Genomic DNA, 16,023 nt, shown 5'->3' with positions numbered 1-16,023 from the left:
TCCGAGGGTACGTGCGAAGGCACGCCCTCGAGGCCTCTGCGCGTCGGGATGCGCATGTTTTCATTGGCCGGTCAGGCTCTTTGCACGTTAGCGATAGCGACGTCGCCGCACAGCCGTTTCGGACGCGGCGTGCGAGCGCCCGTGGCCGAACCGTTGTGGCGGTTTGAGGTTTTCGTTTTCGCGATTTAAAAATAAGCGTGCGTGTTGAAGGCGGAGGGGGTACGTAGCGGGACTCCAGCTGTGAAGGCGGGAGTGTCGTTGGGGAGAGTAGGGGGGGCGTCAGGGGAACTCGTCCCTATTTTTACCCCCGGGAAGAGCGCGGCCAAGGGGTCAGGCCACAAATAGCCCGGAGGCCTCTCTGGCTGAGGGCCGTGGAGGCGAATGCCGGGAGGTCGTTGAGCCGGGGCTGGGGGGGGGGGCGGGGGAAGGAGCCGCACGGCGTTATTTTAACCTCCCCGCGATCGCGTCCGGCCGACCCCCCCCCACGCCGGCGTCAGTTTACCGCCCCCCCAGGGACGTGCTTACCGCGTAACCGGGGAGACAGGGAGACGCCTCTGCTGGTTCAGGCGACCAGGAACGCGTGCGTGAGCCAGCCGATCGCGCCTGCACACCCGCCGAATCCGCCGGTCCTCCTCGTCCGGAGGGCCCGGCCGCTGCTGGTCCCGTTCTTACTCTGAGCGTCCCCCAGCTTCGCTCACAATGCCTCTGAAACATGGCTACAGACGTCAGCAGGCCTTGTGCCGTACCTCACCTGAGACCGCCCACCCCCCCCCCCCCCCCCCCACCCCCGATCTCTGCGGGGGGTGGTGTAAGGGAGCCGGGCCGCAGGGGAGCGAAAGGGGAGGGGCCAGGGATCGAATGACCGGACGCTTTCCCCCTACACTACCAACAGCTCCCCTAACACCGTCAATAGGCTAATAATACACCTGGGAGGGGCTACTGAAACCCTGAGTGAGCGTTCGCTCGGTCCTTTATCTGCCTTAGCGCGTGCTTCACCGCTTCCGGACACTCATTACGCTCTTAATGAGGGGCCTATTGAGCGGCAGGCCCTCCGCGCACTGCCAGCCCACAGCAGACGCGGCAGGCCCCGTACCGCGCGTGGGGGGGGGGGAGTGGGGGGTTCGAGGCAGCGGGCGGTGACGCTCTCGCTAGCGAGAGGCTGGGCGCGTGGGCGTGCGGGGCGGCCGCCTCGGGAAGGTGACTGCTAGGTAACTCAATAAGTGCAGCGATCCAAGCGCGTGGGTGGGAAAGACGCGCTAACCGCTAACGGTCGGCCTTCCCCCCCCGGCTCCTGGCCGTAATCAGGAGGCGAAACAAAGACGCCGTGTGTTCCCCGGGTCTGTCGCAGGCACGGGGCGCCGCTCCGGTGTCTGATACGCGTTATGGTACCGTAATGAAGCTGAGTTAGGGGCGTTCAGACAGTTTTTCGGGTTTGCCACGGACGTGCGACAATCCTCTCGCAGCTACGGGGAGGGGGGGGGTGGGAATGCGGAAGGAATTCCGTCGGGGGGGAAAATGCCGCTAAGCCGAGAACAAGCGAGGCGTCTCCCCGCCGGAAGCTCCGCGGGGGCCCGCACGCGCTCGGAGGTCAGAGGTCAGAGGTCGTCTTCGCCGGGATGTTTTCGACAGGAAGCGGCTGGACGCCTGGTAACCAGAGACCTGTTCGTGACTGTAGCGCCCCTGCAGCCTTCCGCATCGCTCTGAATCCAAGCAGGGGTCTGGATGGGAGACGTCCCGTTGAAGGCGCGACTCATTGTGGGGAAAAGGTGCCGTTTTGCCTGCAGGGGGCAGTCTGCTTTCTGTATCAAATGTAAAATCTGAGAATTCTCGGTGCAGCGACGCGGATACTGTGCCGTAGGAGGTGCCGTCTTTCAGATCAGACGTGGTCTTGGGTTCCGACTGAACTGGGGTCGTTTAACATTCCGTGCCGTTGACTGAGAGAGTCGCTGCTGTACTGCACGGAGTATCGGGTGGCCCGGTGTCACGGCTCCAATTTCCATCTCGCTGCTCTCAATCCGGCCATCTGATCCATCCCATTTGCTGAAATTGAACCAGGGTATGGGGGAGGTAGGGGCGGGGCTGGGATGCTTATTCTCTTAGTCCCTCTCCAGTCCATCTGAGCTGCTTTCTGGTGCGTAGCGGCTGCTTTGCATCACTCAGGGGAATATACCGTGCGCTAAATGAATTGCGACAAATCACAAAGCTGCATTTCCTGTTTGTCGACGCGATAATGGCGGTCCTTCCAGCGCGGTCCTGTCGGCCGCCGGGATCCCTTCCTGTCGCCGCTTAAACCGCACCTGGGAATATCGGGTGATCCGCGCCCCCGTCCGATTAATAAAGCCCGCGATAAATAAATTAGGAAGGCTCGGCAGGACCCCGGCGAGGCCGTCCACCCCGCTGCCCGATCGGAAAAGGCTTTGCGGATCGAGGGAACGATGGGCTCGCTCTTTAGGCTCCTCTTCTGCGCGGCTCCGGCGGGATTCGGGCCCCGATCCCCGTCCTCCCCCGAGGGGCGGGGCGGAAGCTGTCGCCGGGAGGCCGCGGGACCGGTGAGTGTCGCCGCAGCCGCACGCCGGGGGGGAAAAGGCCGGGAGGCGTCGTCGCGTGTCCCCCTGCGACCTGGCAGCAGCTGGGAATTATCAGCTCCGGAGCTGTTTCGAAACCGTGCGAATGTGCCGTGGGCGGCGCTTCCAAGGGCCTTTTGGCTCGGCTCGCTGTAACGGGGCTCACTTAAGCGTTCAGCGGGAGCAGCGAGCTGAAATTATCCTTTCCTGTAAAACGCTGGTTGTCTCCAAGACAAACAGGGTGCTATTATTAAGCTCCGCTAACTTTAGAGAATGTGCTCCTCTGCTGTTTGAAATGAACGTCCTCGTTATTGCTGATTTCTAAGACAAGGGGCGAGTGCGGCAATGAAGAGTCGGTAATCTGTTTTTGCACTGTGTAAGCCCCACTTCTGTGCTGGTGTCGTTCTTCTTTCAGGCTCAGAAATGAAATAATCTCCAGGAAGACAGATTGCAGATGGCTGAATTCCCCTCTTAATCAAGGCATGGTATCTGACTTGAAAGCCTGTAGCTAAATATAGATATTTCACAAAGCAGGATTTCTGAGAGAACTGGATAACTGTGCCTAGCAAAACCCGAAACAGCTATTTTTATTCCTACGTTCCAGATTTGGGAGGGGTTCCAGGTTTTACTCAGTGCAATTATCCAGCGAACTCAGAAATCCTGCTTCATGAAACACCCCCCCAGGTCAGGAAGTTCCTCCTGCACGTTGCTCTTCGTTTGGCTATCTGGATGAAATTACCTGAGATCAGGATTTTGATGAAAGCGTGCACTCCTTTACTTGAACACAAGGGGGCAGCGGAGGGCCTCCCTGCAGAGTTAGATGCACACTGTGCGCTGGGCGATATGAGCGCGTGCAGACAGGGCCGTCCAGTGCAGCGCTGTGGCACGCAAAGCCTGATTGCTGCAGCAGTAGCTGCTAGCGGCCTGTGTGTTGTGATACGTTTTAAAGGAAAGGATGTGGTTTCATTATGCTCTGCTGCTTCTGGTGCGTTAGGACCCATTGCTCTAGTATGTTTAAAGGTGGCCATCAGTTCAAGTATTTAAATTACGGTTTAAAACCTATCACAGCTTAATTAGAATATTTACATTAAGATGGCCTTTGTAAAATGTTTTATTGTGTCCTTTATTGTGTTTCTTTTTGTACCCAATCGCATATGTGTATCTTAGATCGTGTTGTTTTAATATTTTGGATGCCCTTTTAAGACTTTGCAGTGAATGTTGTTTTAAATTAAAATTTAGATGTTGATAATGATGATGATCAGGATGATTATTGTTATTAATATTTATCAGCTCACCACAGTGGGGTCAGAGAGAGTGTGCTGGAGTGTTCGCCTGATCCAGCGCCCCCCTGTGGATCCAGAGCGTCTGAGCGACTCGTCGTGGGGTTACTGAGTACACCCCTGGCCGCCGGTTAGGTTATTTGGAGCGGTACCAGGCTCCGCCCCCCCCCTTTCCTTTCAAACACTGCTGAGCGAGGAGCACGGCCGCAGGGCCCCGGGTCTGCCAGCTGATTGGCTGAGGGTTGAGCGGGGGGCGGGGGACGGGGGAGCAGTGCAGGTAGGCAGCAGGATAGTGGGATCATGACTCCCTCTTTGTGAGGAGCTCTGCGCGAGTGCGTGGGCCTGAGTGACAGGTCCCCGGGCTGCGGCGTGCCTGGGCGAGCGCGTAATGGAGACCTTCAGGGTGGAAGAGAGCAGTACATCCGGGGTCAGCAGGGGTGAAACGAGCACCTCGGTTCAGAGAGAGGAGGGCTGTTTAGGAATCCATAAAATAAGCAGCTGATGAACTTGAATCCGATCTATTTCCGTGGCTCCGGATGATTGTTTTTATTTAACACGTTTGATCAATTAGTGACGTTGATTCCACTGCACTGCTTTTAACTCATTAAAACTGCGACCGACTGTCACGGTTCAGCAGGTCTGTGCTTTCTACCGCTCGTCTTGTGAAAATCCCTTCAGACTGCTTTTACGCTGAATGTACACAAACCACGGCTTCTAAGCCTGATGAGGTGGGGTTTGCAGTTGAGTGCTGGAGGAGAGATACGTCTGTAAATGTGGCGATGGCTTCTCCCAAATTAAGGCATATAGCACTTGTGTGTGTCACATATTTTTGCCCAATCAAATAAGCCGTATGAAGTGCATTTCGTTCAACATGGTTCACTGTAATATTCACTGGTCTTGTCAGCTGCCATGTATTGCAAATGCTCTGCAGGAATAGGTACAATATATACAAAAAGATTGATGTTTGATAGGAATTGCTGGGAAGGTAAAAATGTCTGCTTTTCATAGCCTTCATAGACGCCTCAGTTGTAGGTTTTGCAGCCGCTGTTGTCCACGCTGTTGCACCCCTGCTTGCTCTGGTGAGACGGGTTGGTTTCGGTCTTTTAAGTCTTAAGTCTTCCATTGTTTAGCGTTCTAACCGTCGGACAGGAAGTGTTTTAGCTGTTTTCCCTACGGGGCGGTCACGGGCGAAAGATGCTCCTGTTATGCACTGGGCCCCGCTGTTGAACTGTGAAATGAGTAAGCCTAAGCCTCCGCATGGAGCCAGAGCGAGGAGCGCTTTCAGTTTCAGCATATGGCCAGGGTTTAACCTGGAGGGGAGATTACCGCTCGGGTGTGAGCCTGCGCGCGCAGGGGGCCCCGGGCTTTGCCCGAGAGCCGCTTGCCCTGGCTCTCATTAGAGGTGAAGCCCCAGACGCCTCTGACAGCGAGGAATTAGAGGCAGCGCGTCGTCAACGTCTCAAGCAGCAGAACTCGTGTGAACCCGGGCGTGTTCTGCAGAACGTGATTAACAGGAGGACTCCTGGAATCCCAATGCGTTTATGATGGGGCTACGGTCTCTCGCTGGAGGGACTTTCCATATTTATCGCTGACGCATCGTGACTGTTGTGAAATTCCCTATCAGTTTGATCTTTAAATATCCAAAACCGTTTAGCAATAACGCCCCCGATGTGATTCATAGACTGGCCAGTTTCTATTTGAGTGGTTCAGTAAATGAGATCAGTTCCTTGAATCGACCTGCATAGCCTGGGCTGCACAGACCACACCCCCTATCTCTGCACCTGCCAGCACACCCACAAAACCTGATAGGGCTGCCGGTCTGCTAATGCTGTACCATGTCAGATGGCCAAATTCTGTGGCCAATGGAAATTAGCCAGAATATTCTAGAAATCATTGAAAAATGTGGCCATATATTTTATGAAACCATCTATCAAAACTGCGCATTGATAGATGGTAACTCCTAGCCAAACACGAACAAATTTGATGCTGTTTGGCCTCATAGTGCTTCTATATCGGTCAGTTTAAAATGATTTTTTTATTTGTTTTGGCATCCAAGGAAGGCCTGAATATGTCCAGATCCCACCTTAATTTGAAATATGCCATTACCTATTCATAGCCGTGTTCATGCGCTCTCTCCACTGCAGATTCCAGGGTGTGAAGGCATCCGTGCTTCTCCTCCGAAACACGTGGCGTCAGCAGCCTGCTTCTTTTCCACAGCCCGCGGCCAAGCTTGCACGGAGCTGAGCCGGAGGAAGACCTGTCGTACCGCATGTGTCTTTGGCACGCAGTCCGCAGACACCTGATCCACCAACTGGGGTCGCTAGAGAGCGCTGAAGGAGAGCACGTGGACCCCTGACCAGTTGGGGTGTGCCGGTACACACGTTTGTACCAAACCGTTTTGTGGTCTTGTTTAAGGTGCACGCACAGGAGCCGGATGTTGTCGTCTTTATGGCTGATTCAAATGAGAAGCCAGGGCTTGAGGACCCTCTCGTGTCATTAATGGATTTTCGACATCCCGCGCTCTCTTGCTAAGTTGATTTTTAAGGTCGGGGGGGGGAACGCGAACGTACGCCCGTCCGGGGACCGGTGCCGAAGGCGGCTTTTGAAAGCGGGTTTGCCCGAAAAGAGTCCTTTACGCCTACTGAGCCCAGCCGGGCCCCGCACAGGGAAACATCCGAGCGCTCCCCTCCTGAATAATCGCACTTCCTGCCTCGCCGTTATTAGTCAGGCGCTTCACCGGCCGCCTCGCTCGAACGCAGGCCCCGACGGGCCGAGCGGTCGGACGCTCCCCGGCCCGACTCCGTGCGGACGTGACAGTTCTTACCGCCGGGTTAAGAAGTTCTGAGCTTCTGTGCTTTCGGTATTACATTACATTACATTACATTACAGGCATTTAGCAGACGCTCTTATCCAGAGCGACTTACACAACTTTTACATAGCATTTTACATTGTATCCATTTATACAGCTGGATATTATACTGAAGCAATTTCGGTTAAGTACCTTGCTCAAGGGTACAACGGCAGTGTCCTTACCCGGGAATCGAACCTGCGACCTTTCGGTTACAAGCCCAGTTCCTTACCCACTGTGCTACACTCCGTCCACATGAAGCTGCGACATGGGCCTGCGTGTCAGATTTAAACGAGCCTCTTCCTGCCTGTGGAATTAAGACGAACGTAAACTACAGATCCCAGCTGTGCTTTTGTGCAGTGTGTGATGTCCAAAGACAAGCTACTTTAGAGGCAACGAAAAGCCAATTCTGCTGTGTTCAATTATTATGAGTAAAAAAAAAGTACAATCATATTTCAACAGTAATTTTCTGCTATTGAGACCGCTGCTGAGGAATCATATTCAGAGCTGATGTTGCATTGCTCGAAAAGAGACGCAGCATCTTTAGCTCTCGGCATCAAACGGTTCTGTTTTTGCAATAAATGCTTCTTCTTGTAGTCACAGCTCGTAGCTTTGTGCAGTGTGCAGCCTATATAAATGTTTATTCCATCGTTCCGAGATCCCCTTTTGCGATCGGGCGTCCGGAACGCGAGCCCCGCGCTCGTTTGAGCCTCCTGGGGTGCCGTATAGTTCGGCTTTAAAGCTCCCCGACCGCTACTAACGTTTTTAGGGCCGTTCGCCCACTTACAAGATGTTTCTGCTAGGAGATGCGGAAGCGGCTTCCGGAACCTTCCGGCTTGTAATAAGGTCGGTTGGCTTTTTGAGACGGGCTTATGTCAGGCAGGAGTGATGAATGAGTCTCTGAGCTGAAATGGGGGGGGGGCTGTTTAAATTGAATCTCCTTTATTGAAACAGTTGCTTTACTTTCCCAGTGTAAGTATGGCATGTAAGTGGAGACTTCTTTGTCCTACGGAGCCCAGAAGATTGTAGCCTACTTTGTGTAGACTGCTTTTTCCCCACAAGCAGATTTTTTAATATCATTTGTGTGCGTGTGCGTGCGTGTGCGTGTGTGTGTGTGTGTGTGTGTGTGTGTGTGTGTCTGTGTCTGTGCGTGTGTGCGCATTTGCATATCTAATGTCTTTGTACAGTTTCTTCACATATATCATTTTCTGGTCCAGTTTATTATAAAGGAATAAAAAATGTAGCGCTGGAAAACATTTTAAGATGCAGTAAATGTTGAAAAGTCATTGTTTTGTAGGTTTGCTTAAACCCTCAGGGATGTGTAGCGTCTCTGGTTTGGAGGTCAGGCGCCTAACGCGGACAGATGAAACGCGGACGGCAGACAGAGTGGGCCAAAAAGCGTCCGTGTGAGGGGGGGCTGGCCCCGGGGGGGTCCCACAAGCTCCGCCCACGCCAGGGCCGCAGCGCGCCGAGCGGAAACGAGAGCGCCGCACGTGAGGCAGGGGGCGGGGACGCGTGAGGCGGGGGCGGGGACGCGTGGGGTGGGAGCTGGCATGTCACGGGTTCATCACCAGGTGAATCCGCTTCCCTCGTCAAAGTGCTCCACCGCCTGACTGGCAGGCTTGCGGGAAGTGGCGGAAGGGGGTGCCCGCAGTCACATGACTCTCCTATTGGGTTAGACAGGTTTAATTAATTCTAGCCTGGTTTTAATATTTATTTTTTGAAGGGAGCAGTCTGTCCACCCCCCAGTGGCTGGGCCTAATGGAGCGTGTTAATTTAATCAGGGAAAACAGTGGGCCGCCCAGCCCCGCGTTTCTCCATCTCCACTCCGCTTTTCACATGTCACTTTCTCTCTTTCACCTCCCTCCCTCCCTCCCTCACGCGCTGGAGCCCGCTTCCATCAGCAGGAGAATATCCCCTGACTGTGAGGGAGAGGCGTGGGGGCAGGGGAGGCTGCAGTGACATCGCTGTTTATTCTGCAGCCATCTGGCGAGCGAGAGACAGCGGGAGAGAGAGAGAGAAAGAGAGAGTGAGGGAGAGAGAGAGAGAGAGTGAGAGAGAGACAGTAGGAGAGAGTGAGGGAGAGAGAGCGAGAGAGAGTGAGGGAGAGAGAGAGAGAGAAAGAGGGAGAGAGAGAGATGGAGAGGTGGAGAGAGAAACAGCGGGAGAGAGAATATGAGAGAAAGAGAGAGAGGGAGAGAATGTGATAGAGAGGGGGGAGGGAGAGAGAGCGAGAGAGAGAAGTGATGGTGATTCTGCCGCAGCTGTGTCGGGGGGAGGGGGGAGGCAGCGCTGACCACGGGAGCCATTTCAGTTCAGCGCTGCTCTCGCCTAGCTCGCCCATTCTGACCGGGAGGGGAGAGAGAGGAGGGATGGAGAGGAGCAGGAGAACGACAGGAGGAAGAGAGAGTACTGTTTAAAAAAGAGGGAGAAAGAGAAGGCAAGCAGGAGCGACAGAGTCGGTGAGAAGGAGCAAGGGAGGGGGGCGAGAGGTAGAGAGACAGAGAGAGAGGTAGAGAGAGAAAGAGAGAGGTAGAGAGAGACAGAGAGAGGTAGAGAGAGACAGAGAGAGGTAGAGAGAGACAGAGAGAGATAGAGAGAGCGGTAGAGAGAGAAAGAGAGAGAGGTAGAGAGAGAAAGAGAGATAGAGAGAGACAGAGAGAGAGGTAGAGAGAGATAGAGAGAGCGGTAGAGAGAGGTAGAGAGAGATAGAGAGAGCAGTAGAGAGAGACGGAGAGAGAGGTAGAGAGAGATAGAGAGAGCGGTAGAGAGAGAAAGAGAGAGATAGAGAGAGCGGTAGAGAGAGGTAGAGAGAGATAGAGAGAGCAGTAGAGAGAGAAAGAGAGAGAGACCCAATTGGTCACCGGGCTGTAATAGTGTAAAGATGGCAGCAGCTGATTGGAGCCTCTGCTCTGCATCCCCAGCAGCGGGGAACAAAGCGGGCGGCTCTCCCCCCCGGGGTCCCGGGGGAACGGGACTCAGAGCACCTTCCCCGCGCCGCGTGGGCTCGCAGCAGCCTTTGTCTGCCCCCCCAAACGCTCTCAGACATTACCGAACGCTCGCAGACGGCTCTGAACGTTCGCACAGACATTACCCAACGCTCACGTCCAGGCCCCACGGAGGCGGTCGTCTCGGCCCCGGGTCTCGACCCTCCGCCCCCTCCCCCGACTTTGAACTTGGCGGGATTTAAAAACGCACGTGTGCACTTTCGCAAAAATTTGCATTGTGAAATAACGAACGAGGAATAGAGTAATACCCAGAACCAGGAATTAAAGTCACAGATGAGTGCCGTAAGTGAGGAAGCGTGAGGAAGAGCGCTGGAGACGGAGGGAGAAGGAGGAGGAGGAGGAGGAGGAGCAGACGGCCGAGGCGGCCCATGGGGTGCGCTCCGCGAGCCGCTATTAACGGCGTCAGACGGGGGCAGGCGGTAAACAGCGGCGTGGGCGCGGGAGAGGGATCAGGGATCACCGCCGCAGCGGCCCGTCCGTCCAGATGTCCCCCCTCCCGCCCTCTCATACCCCCCCCACCCCCCCGCACCTTCCCAGATGGCCGAGCGGTGAGAGACGCGCGTCTCCCCCTCTCTCCCTCCGTCCCGATCAGATTAAAAGCTCCTCGTTAGAGGCTCTGTGTGTGTGTGTGTGTGTCTGTGTGTCTTTGTACGTGCCTCTGTGTGTCGGTTTTTGTATGTGTGTGCGCGTGTGTCTGTTGGGGGGGTAGAGAAGCCGCGCAGCGATTGGGGAGCGCTTTCAGGACCACCACTCACCGGCGAGACCGCAGTGAAAAGAAGATCGCATGTCGTCGGAGACGGGGGCTGGGGGGCTGAAATTCGGGCGGCTGATTTCACTACTCCGGTCGCGGCTGTGGGGGGAGGGGGGGGGGGGGGATGAATAAAAAGCGAATGATAGAAAGCGCTGAAGGATTAGCCCCCGGGCATCCACACAGAGCATCCCAGGCTGCGTTTAAAAGCCGGCTGACTGCGAGCCAGAGCTCAGAGCTCAGAGCGGCGCGGGGGGGTTTACAGACGCAGACGGCAGGGCAGGGCTTTGAGAGAGCGCTGCGTCCCCCCCTTTCATATCCCCCCTCGCCTCTCCTCCGGCCGCCCGCACGCCGCGGTTTGTCATTCGCGCTTCTTCTTCGTGGGATTTTGGAAAGCGCGCTCGCGGAGCGAGGGACCGTCTGAGCGCCGGATACAAAAGAACCGAGGGGAGGGGCGGACGCCGGATGGACGGAAACCCCGTCGCCGACGGAGACCCGTCCGAGGACGCGCCGGGAGGGACGGTCGCCGCGGCGAGGGGGGATTTAAAACCGGCGGCGTCCTCCGCTGAGACTCCGAGCCTGGATTAAGGGGGTGGGGGGAGAGGTTTTTGTTTTGTTTTTTTTTTTTTCAACGCGAGAGCCGGCCCGCCGCCCTCACACGGACGGACCGCTGGAGGAGACTCCGTTTGACCTTTACAGACATGGGGGATACCTCGGAGTACCAGCGGTTGCCTAGCGATGAGGAGGAGGTATGGTCCGCCTTTGCTGAGACCGTGCTGTTTCGGGTTTTTGTCAAACGAATGCGTGTGTTCAGGCTTTCAGGGATTTTTCAGGGATGTTTCAGGGCTTTTTTTTAATTTTTCTGTGCATTATTTTGATCCGTTGCTGACAGATAGCTCTGATATGAAATCCCTGTCCCTCCCCCCCTGTCAGATATGCTGTTACTGTGCAGTCGCGATTGTAGCATCCCCCCATCTCTTTCCCCAGCCATGTCCGACAGTCTGGCTTCTAGAAAGGTAACAGTCTGGTACAGGCAGAGCCGCAAAGAGCAAATAAAACCCTTGAGAAACGAGCCGTGAAGCCTGTGTTCTCATTGTCGTCCGGGCGAAGAGAGTGAAGGCTCATTCAGCACAGCCATATGGAGCCCCGTATAATTATTAATATAATAAAGCTGTACGTGTTTTATTTTGGGGGAAAATGGGATTCCATACAACCGGCATTGGAATTACGAAGTGACCGAGTGTTATGTCTTGTTGTATTTTCCGATCATAGTTTCTACAGTCAGAAATGAATAGAAAATGCTGGGTAACAATCAGATTTCGGTGCTCTAGGGTGAAGCGTTATTGCCCGAATGCTTCCCAAAGTACCCGCTCTGGGTTTGGGTTGCCCTGAAGATGTTCCTTGTATGTCCATGTATTTTATTTTATTTTATGATTTTTTAAATGTGTTGTTGGAGCGGATCTGGATTTTGGAGATTTAAACCATCAGTAATGAAAATGGCTGCCAGGAAGATGAAGGTAAAAGGACAGGTAAAGGTCTAGTGCAAATTGTAAGGAGCGCAGTCGAGCTAGCGTCCCAGTATAAAAGGAGGTGACAGAGGCTTCTGCAGAGGACACATAAAAATGGTTTGTGTTGTGTATGTGCGAAGGTTGCAGAATTTAACGGTGTGTAGTGCCGGCGTACGCTACGCAGATGTTGACCGGGTGGTTACCAACAAATGTCACTCTGCAGGGTCACGTGTGGTCAGCAGTATAGACGTTTTAAACGTCCTGTACCCGTACAACATGGCGCACGAGCGTAAATGCTCTGCTTGTCGGCGAATGTCACACAACACACATCGCACGAACCGGGCGGACTCCGCGGAAGCGTAACGCAGCCCTTAGTCGTTCTCTTCGTCAGGAGGCGGAGCCTGGCGGTGTGTGAACTAGCGCCCTGAGCTCAGGTCAGGGCCACTTTTTTTTTGCACGATCACCAGGACGCCATCATCGCCCCTGGGGGTGGGGGTGAGGATATCCCACAATCCCCCCGTAGCCCCCTTCTCCTCTCCTCTCCTCAGCTCGCCCGCAGTGTCTCTCCGTCTGTCCGGCGGACCTGAGAAGCGCCGGGGCGCCGCACAGTCCGCCCCCTGTGTTCCCCGACTCCGCCCTCCTGGCCTCCGTCCAGCGGTCGCCGTGACGCCGACGCCCCCAGTGCAGACGTGGCGACGCTTTATCTGATGCAGCGTACAGCAAGCGATGGCCTTCGCCTTTCAGTGCGGCGTTCAGGCTAAGAGCGTCCGATAATGACTAAAGTGATGAGACGGCTGGTGAACCTGAAACCCGCGGTTTGCGGATGGTGCTGCTGTGTCTGTTCAGAGGCGGAGGACACACAGTGAAGCATTTTATTGGGTGGAGGATAGAGCGCGAGAATTGAGAAGCCGCTGTTTTCCCAGTCTAGGGGACTTCCTGTCTTCCCTGGCAGGGGTCCGGAGGATGAGGTGCCGCTTCTGGCGGGAAAAGCAGCGGTTCTCCCGGTCCACTTTGCCCCGCCTCCTCACGTCACCTCCTGATCATAGGTGTGGTTTTCAGACTCCGCCCATAACGATGTCAACTTCGCCCCTCCCCCCCCCCAGTTAAACCAGCTTTATTCTTTGACTGCAGGCCCAAGCACTGTCACCCTCCCTCCCGCTGAGAGAGAGAAACAGAGAAAGACAGAGAGAGAGGTAGAGAGAGTTAGATGTTCTTGCAGTGCACATTAAGCCCCCACCCCCCCCCCCCTGCAGAATTTAATTTTCAAAGGGCACGTATGGAGCAGGCTTGTCTCCAGGGCAGCCCCAGCTAAAGCTCTACCCCCTGCTGAGCAGGGGATGAGTATGAAGCAGTAATCCGCCCGCGGTGGTGGGATGGGGTTAGGAGGCTCTCTCTCTCTCTCTCTCTCTCTCTCTCTCTATCCCTCCCTCCCTGGCTGTCTCTCCACCTGCTCTCTCTCTCTCTCATTCTCTTTATCTCCTGGCTGTCCATTCTACCTGCACTCTCTCCTCTCTCTCTCTCTCTACTACTGGCTGTCTCTCCACCATGCTCTCTCTCTTCTATCTCTCTCTCTCTCTCTCTCTCTCTCTCTCTCTCTCCTCTCTCTCTCTCATCCCTCTCTCTCTCTCTCTCTCACTCTCTCTCTCTCTGTCTCTCTCTGTCTCTCTCTCTCTCTCCCTCCCTGGCTGTCTCTCCACCTGCTCTCTCTCTCTCTCTCTCTCTCTCTCTCCTGCTTCTCTCCTCCTCTGTCTCTCTTCTCTCTCTCTCTCTCTCTCTCTCACACTCGCTCTATTTCTGCTCTGGAAGCGTGGTAAGGTGTTGGCTCTGTCAGGCGGGGTGTTTTGCCAGGCGTCGGTGTGACACGCGCACGGGCGGCTGAGGGGCGGCTCTGCGGGAGGGCAGGGGTGCGGGACAGAGCGGCAAGCCGCTCGGGGCTGCAGGGAGCGCTGACGTCAGGGAGGGAGAGGAGTCACGAGGGGGAGCGCCGATCGCTCAGAGAAGGACGTCCTGTCACACCCGCGCCTCACTCTGCACATGAGACACACACACACACACACACACACAAACGCACACTCAAATGAACACAAACACACACACACACACAAACGCACACACAAATAAACACAAACACACACACAAATGCACACTCAAATAAACACAAACACACACACAAACGCACACACAAATAAACACAAACACACACACACACACAAACGCACACTCAAATAAAGATGCACTCCGCTCACACTTCGGTATGATACACAATATAGGGTTCAGGATTCAGTACACTCGATACACCATTCCAGTGTTGGGGTACTTTTTGCGGTGTTGAGAGAAACGTCTCAGTGACGGGTGAAAAGGCTTCGCTGCATTTACCAGCATAATGCGTATAAATGACATTACAGGGCAGCCTGGGGTAAAACTAGTCCCTCAGCAATTGGGCTAAAGAGTGCATTTTAGCATCATAATTTGAAGATTTATTTGATATTGCGATCCATTTTCCAGCAGCGCCATGCGCATCGTCATTTTTGGATCGCGGAATTTAGTGTCACAGTACATCGTTACACCCCCTAACACACACACACACACACACCTAAACTCACCTTGCTAAACACATTTCGTCTAACTCGCATTGCCACACACACACACTGCTAACCCAGGCTAACCCGAGCGTCTCTCTCTTGCTCCGCTGCCTGGCTTTCGCCCGTAACAAACAGGTCTCGTCCTGCCCTCACTTTGGCCTCCGTTGACCCCTCTGAACCGGCCGGGCCCGTCCCGATAAAGACGCCGCACGCGGCCTACGCGCCCATCCCCGCTCCTCGCGCACTGCCGAGACACGTGCCGGCCAGCGACGGACGCCGCGGTGTTCACACACTCAGGGCTCTCTAAGAGAGGCGGGGGAGCTCGTGGCCTAACAGGGTCCAGAGAAAGAGCCTGGCTGTGGACGCGCTGAGCATTTCACATCCCAGCCCCGTGAGGGTGGTCCACTCGCCGGGCGCTCGGTACAAGCTTCTTCTTTCTCTTCCTCTTATTTGTTTCCACCAGGAAACGTAAAGATTTCAGCATTGCTGTTGATACGCATGTTAAGCGGTAATTACAGATGAACTACAGTTACGGGTCTATTTTTTTATTTTTTTTTCACTGAACAGCCCGAGACCGCCATTAGCAAAATGCCCTCATTGATGCAAAACGTCCAGTGGGGCTTCAGACGAAGCATGCCGCATAATGCCTGCACACAAGCACGCGCATACTGGATGGCGGTGGCATACGTTGACCTTTGGCCTTCTAAACAAGCAGCTTTGAACTTTTTATTTTTTTAAATTTTGATCCGCGAGGCTGATCTGAGCAGCGCTTGGCCTACTTCTGACAGTGGGAGTCTGTGCTCAGTGGTGAAGGGAGACGCTCGGGAAGCTGGGAGCTTCCCCCAATCACAATCCCTCCCTTTTCTGACATCTGGGCTACTATGGGTGATTTCTGTAGTGGAGCCTTCTTGGGCTGATAGCAGTTTGTTCCGTGTGTCCTATTTACTGAAGAAGTTGTGCTGGTTTTTATACCAGAAAGAATGATTTAGGAAAAATCACAAATGCTTGACCAAATCAAGTTGGTTTTCCAGTACTGCTACACTATTTGATGAATCTGTTTTGTAAGGTGGGGTACCGCTAATGTAGTTTAGCGTGTAGTTACAAGGCTGCAAAATACAGGCTGAGCATTATGAAGTCCATCCTGGAGTGTTTAGTGCCACCTTGTGGCCGAGCGGTAGAATTGCACCCTCTGGTGGACTCGAGGGAGCAGGTGGCCACCGAAACCCAATAAGAGCGATTTCTGAACGCTACGTGCTTTCCTGACAGAATCAGTTGGGCCTCAGGTCTCCTCACCCCAGATCCCCCCCTTCAGGAAGGGGCCGCGAGGGCTGGGGCGTGCGGGGGGACGCCAGCTGTCGCGGAGCGAGGTTAGCCGCCGCTCGCTCGCTCGCTCGCTCCCGGACCGCCCGCGAGGCCCCAGATGTTGCCCGTCCAGCGTTGCGGCCGCCGGGGGGGGGGGGGAACGAGCCGGTCCGTCTTGTCGGA

General features: G+C 54.8%; 1 protein-coding gene across 7 annotated transcripts in view; it reads left to right on the top strand.

Annotated features, from left to right (window-relative positions):
- The window catches only part of tnk2a (tyrosine kinase, non-receptor, 2a), a 60,590-nt gene that overhangs the window by 11,035 nt on the left and 33,532 nt on the right, over window positions 1-16,023 (top strand). Inside the window, exon 1 of one of the 7 annotated variants that reach the window (XM_064338834.1) lies at window positions 11,062-11,197. The exons of 5 other annotated variants lie outside the window; for them this stretch is intronic. In XM_064338834.1, coding sequence (XP_064194904.1) covers window positions 11,150-11,197 — 48 coding nt within the window. In that variant the 5' untranslated portion in view covers window positions 11,062-11,149. Of the gene's footprint in view, window positions 1-11,061; window positions 11,198-16,023 lie in introns of those variants that run through there. One more of the 7 variants, XM_064338843.1, reaches the window with a different exon arrangement.

Source organism: Anguilla rostrata, chromosome 6, assembly GCF_018555375.3.
Source record: "Anguilla rostrata isolate EN2019 chromosome 6, ASM1855537v3, whole genome shotgun sequence".
NCBI lineage: Eukaryota > Metazoa > Chordata > Actinopteri > Anguilliformes > Anguillidae > Anguilla > Anguilla rostrata.
This window is presented reverse-complemented; position numbering and strand designations above follow the sequence as displayed.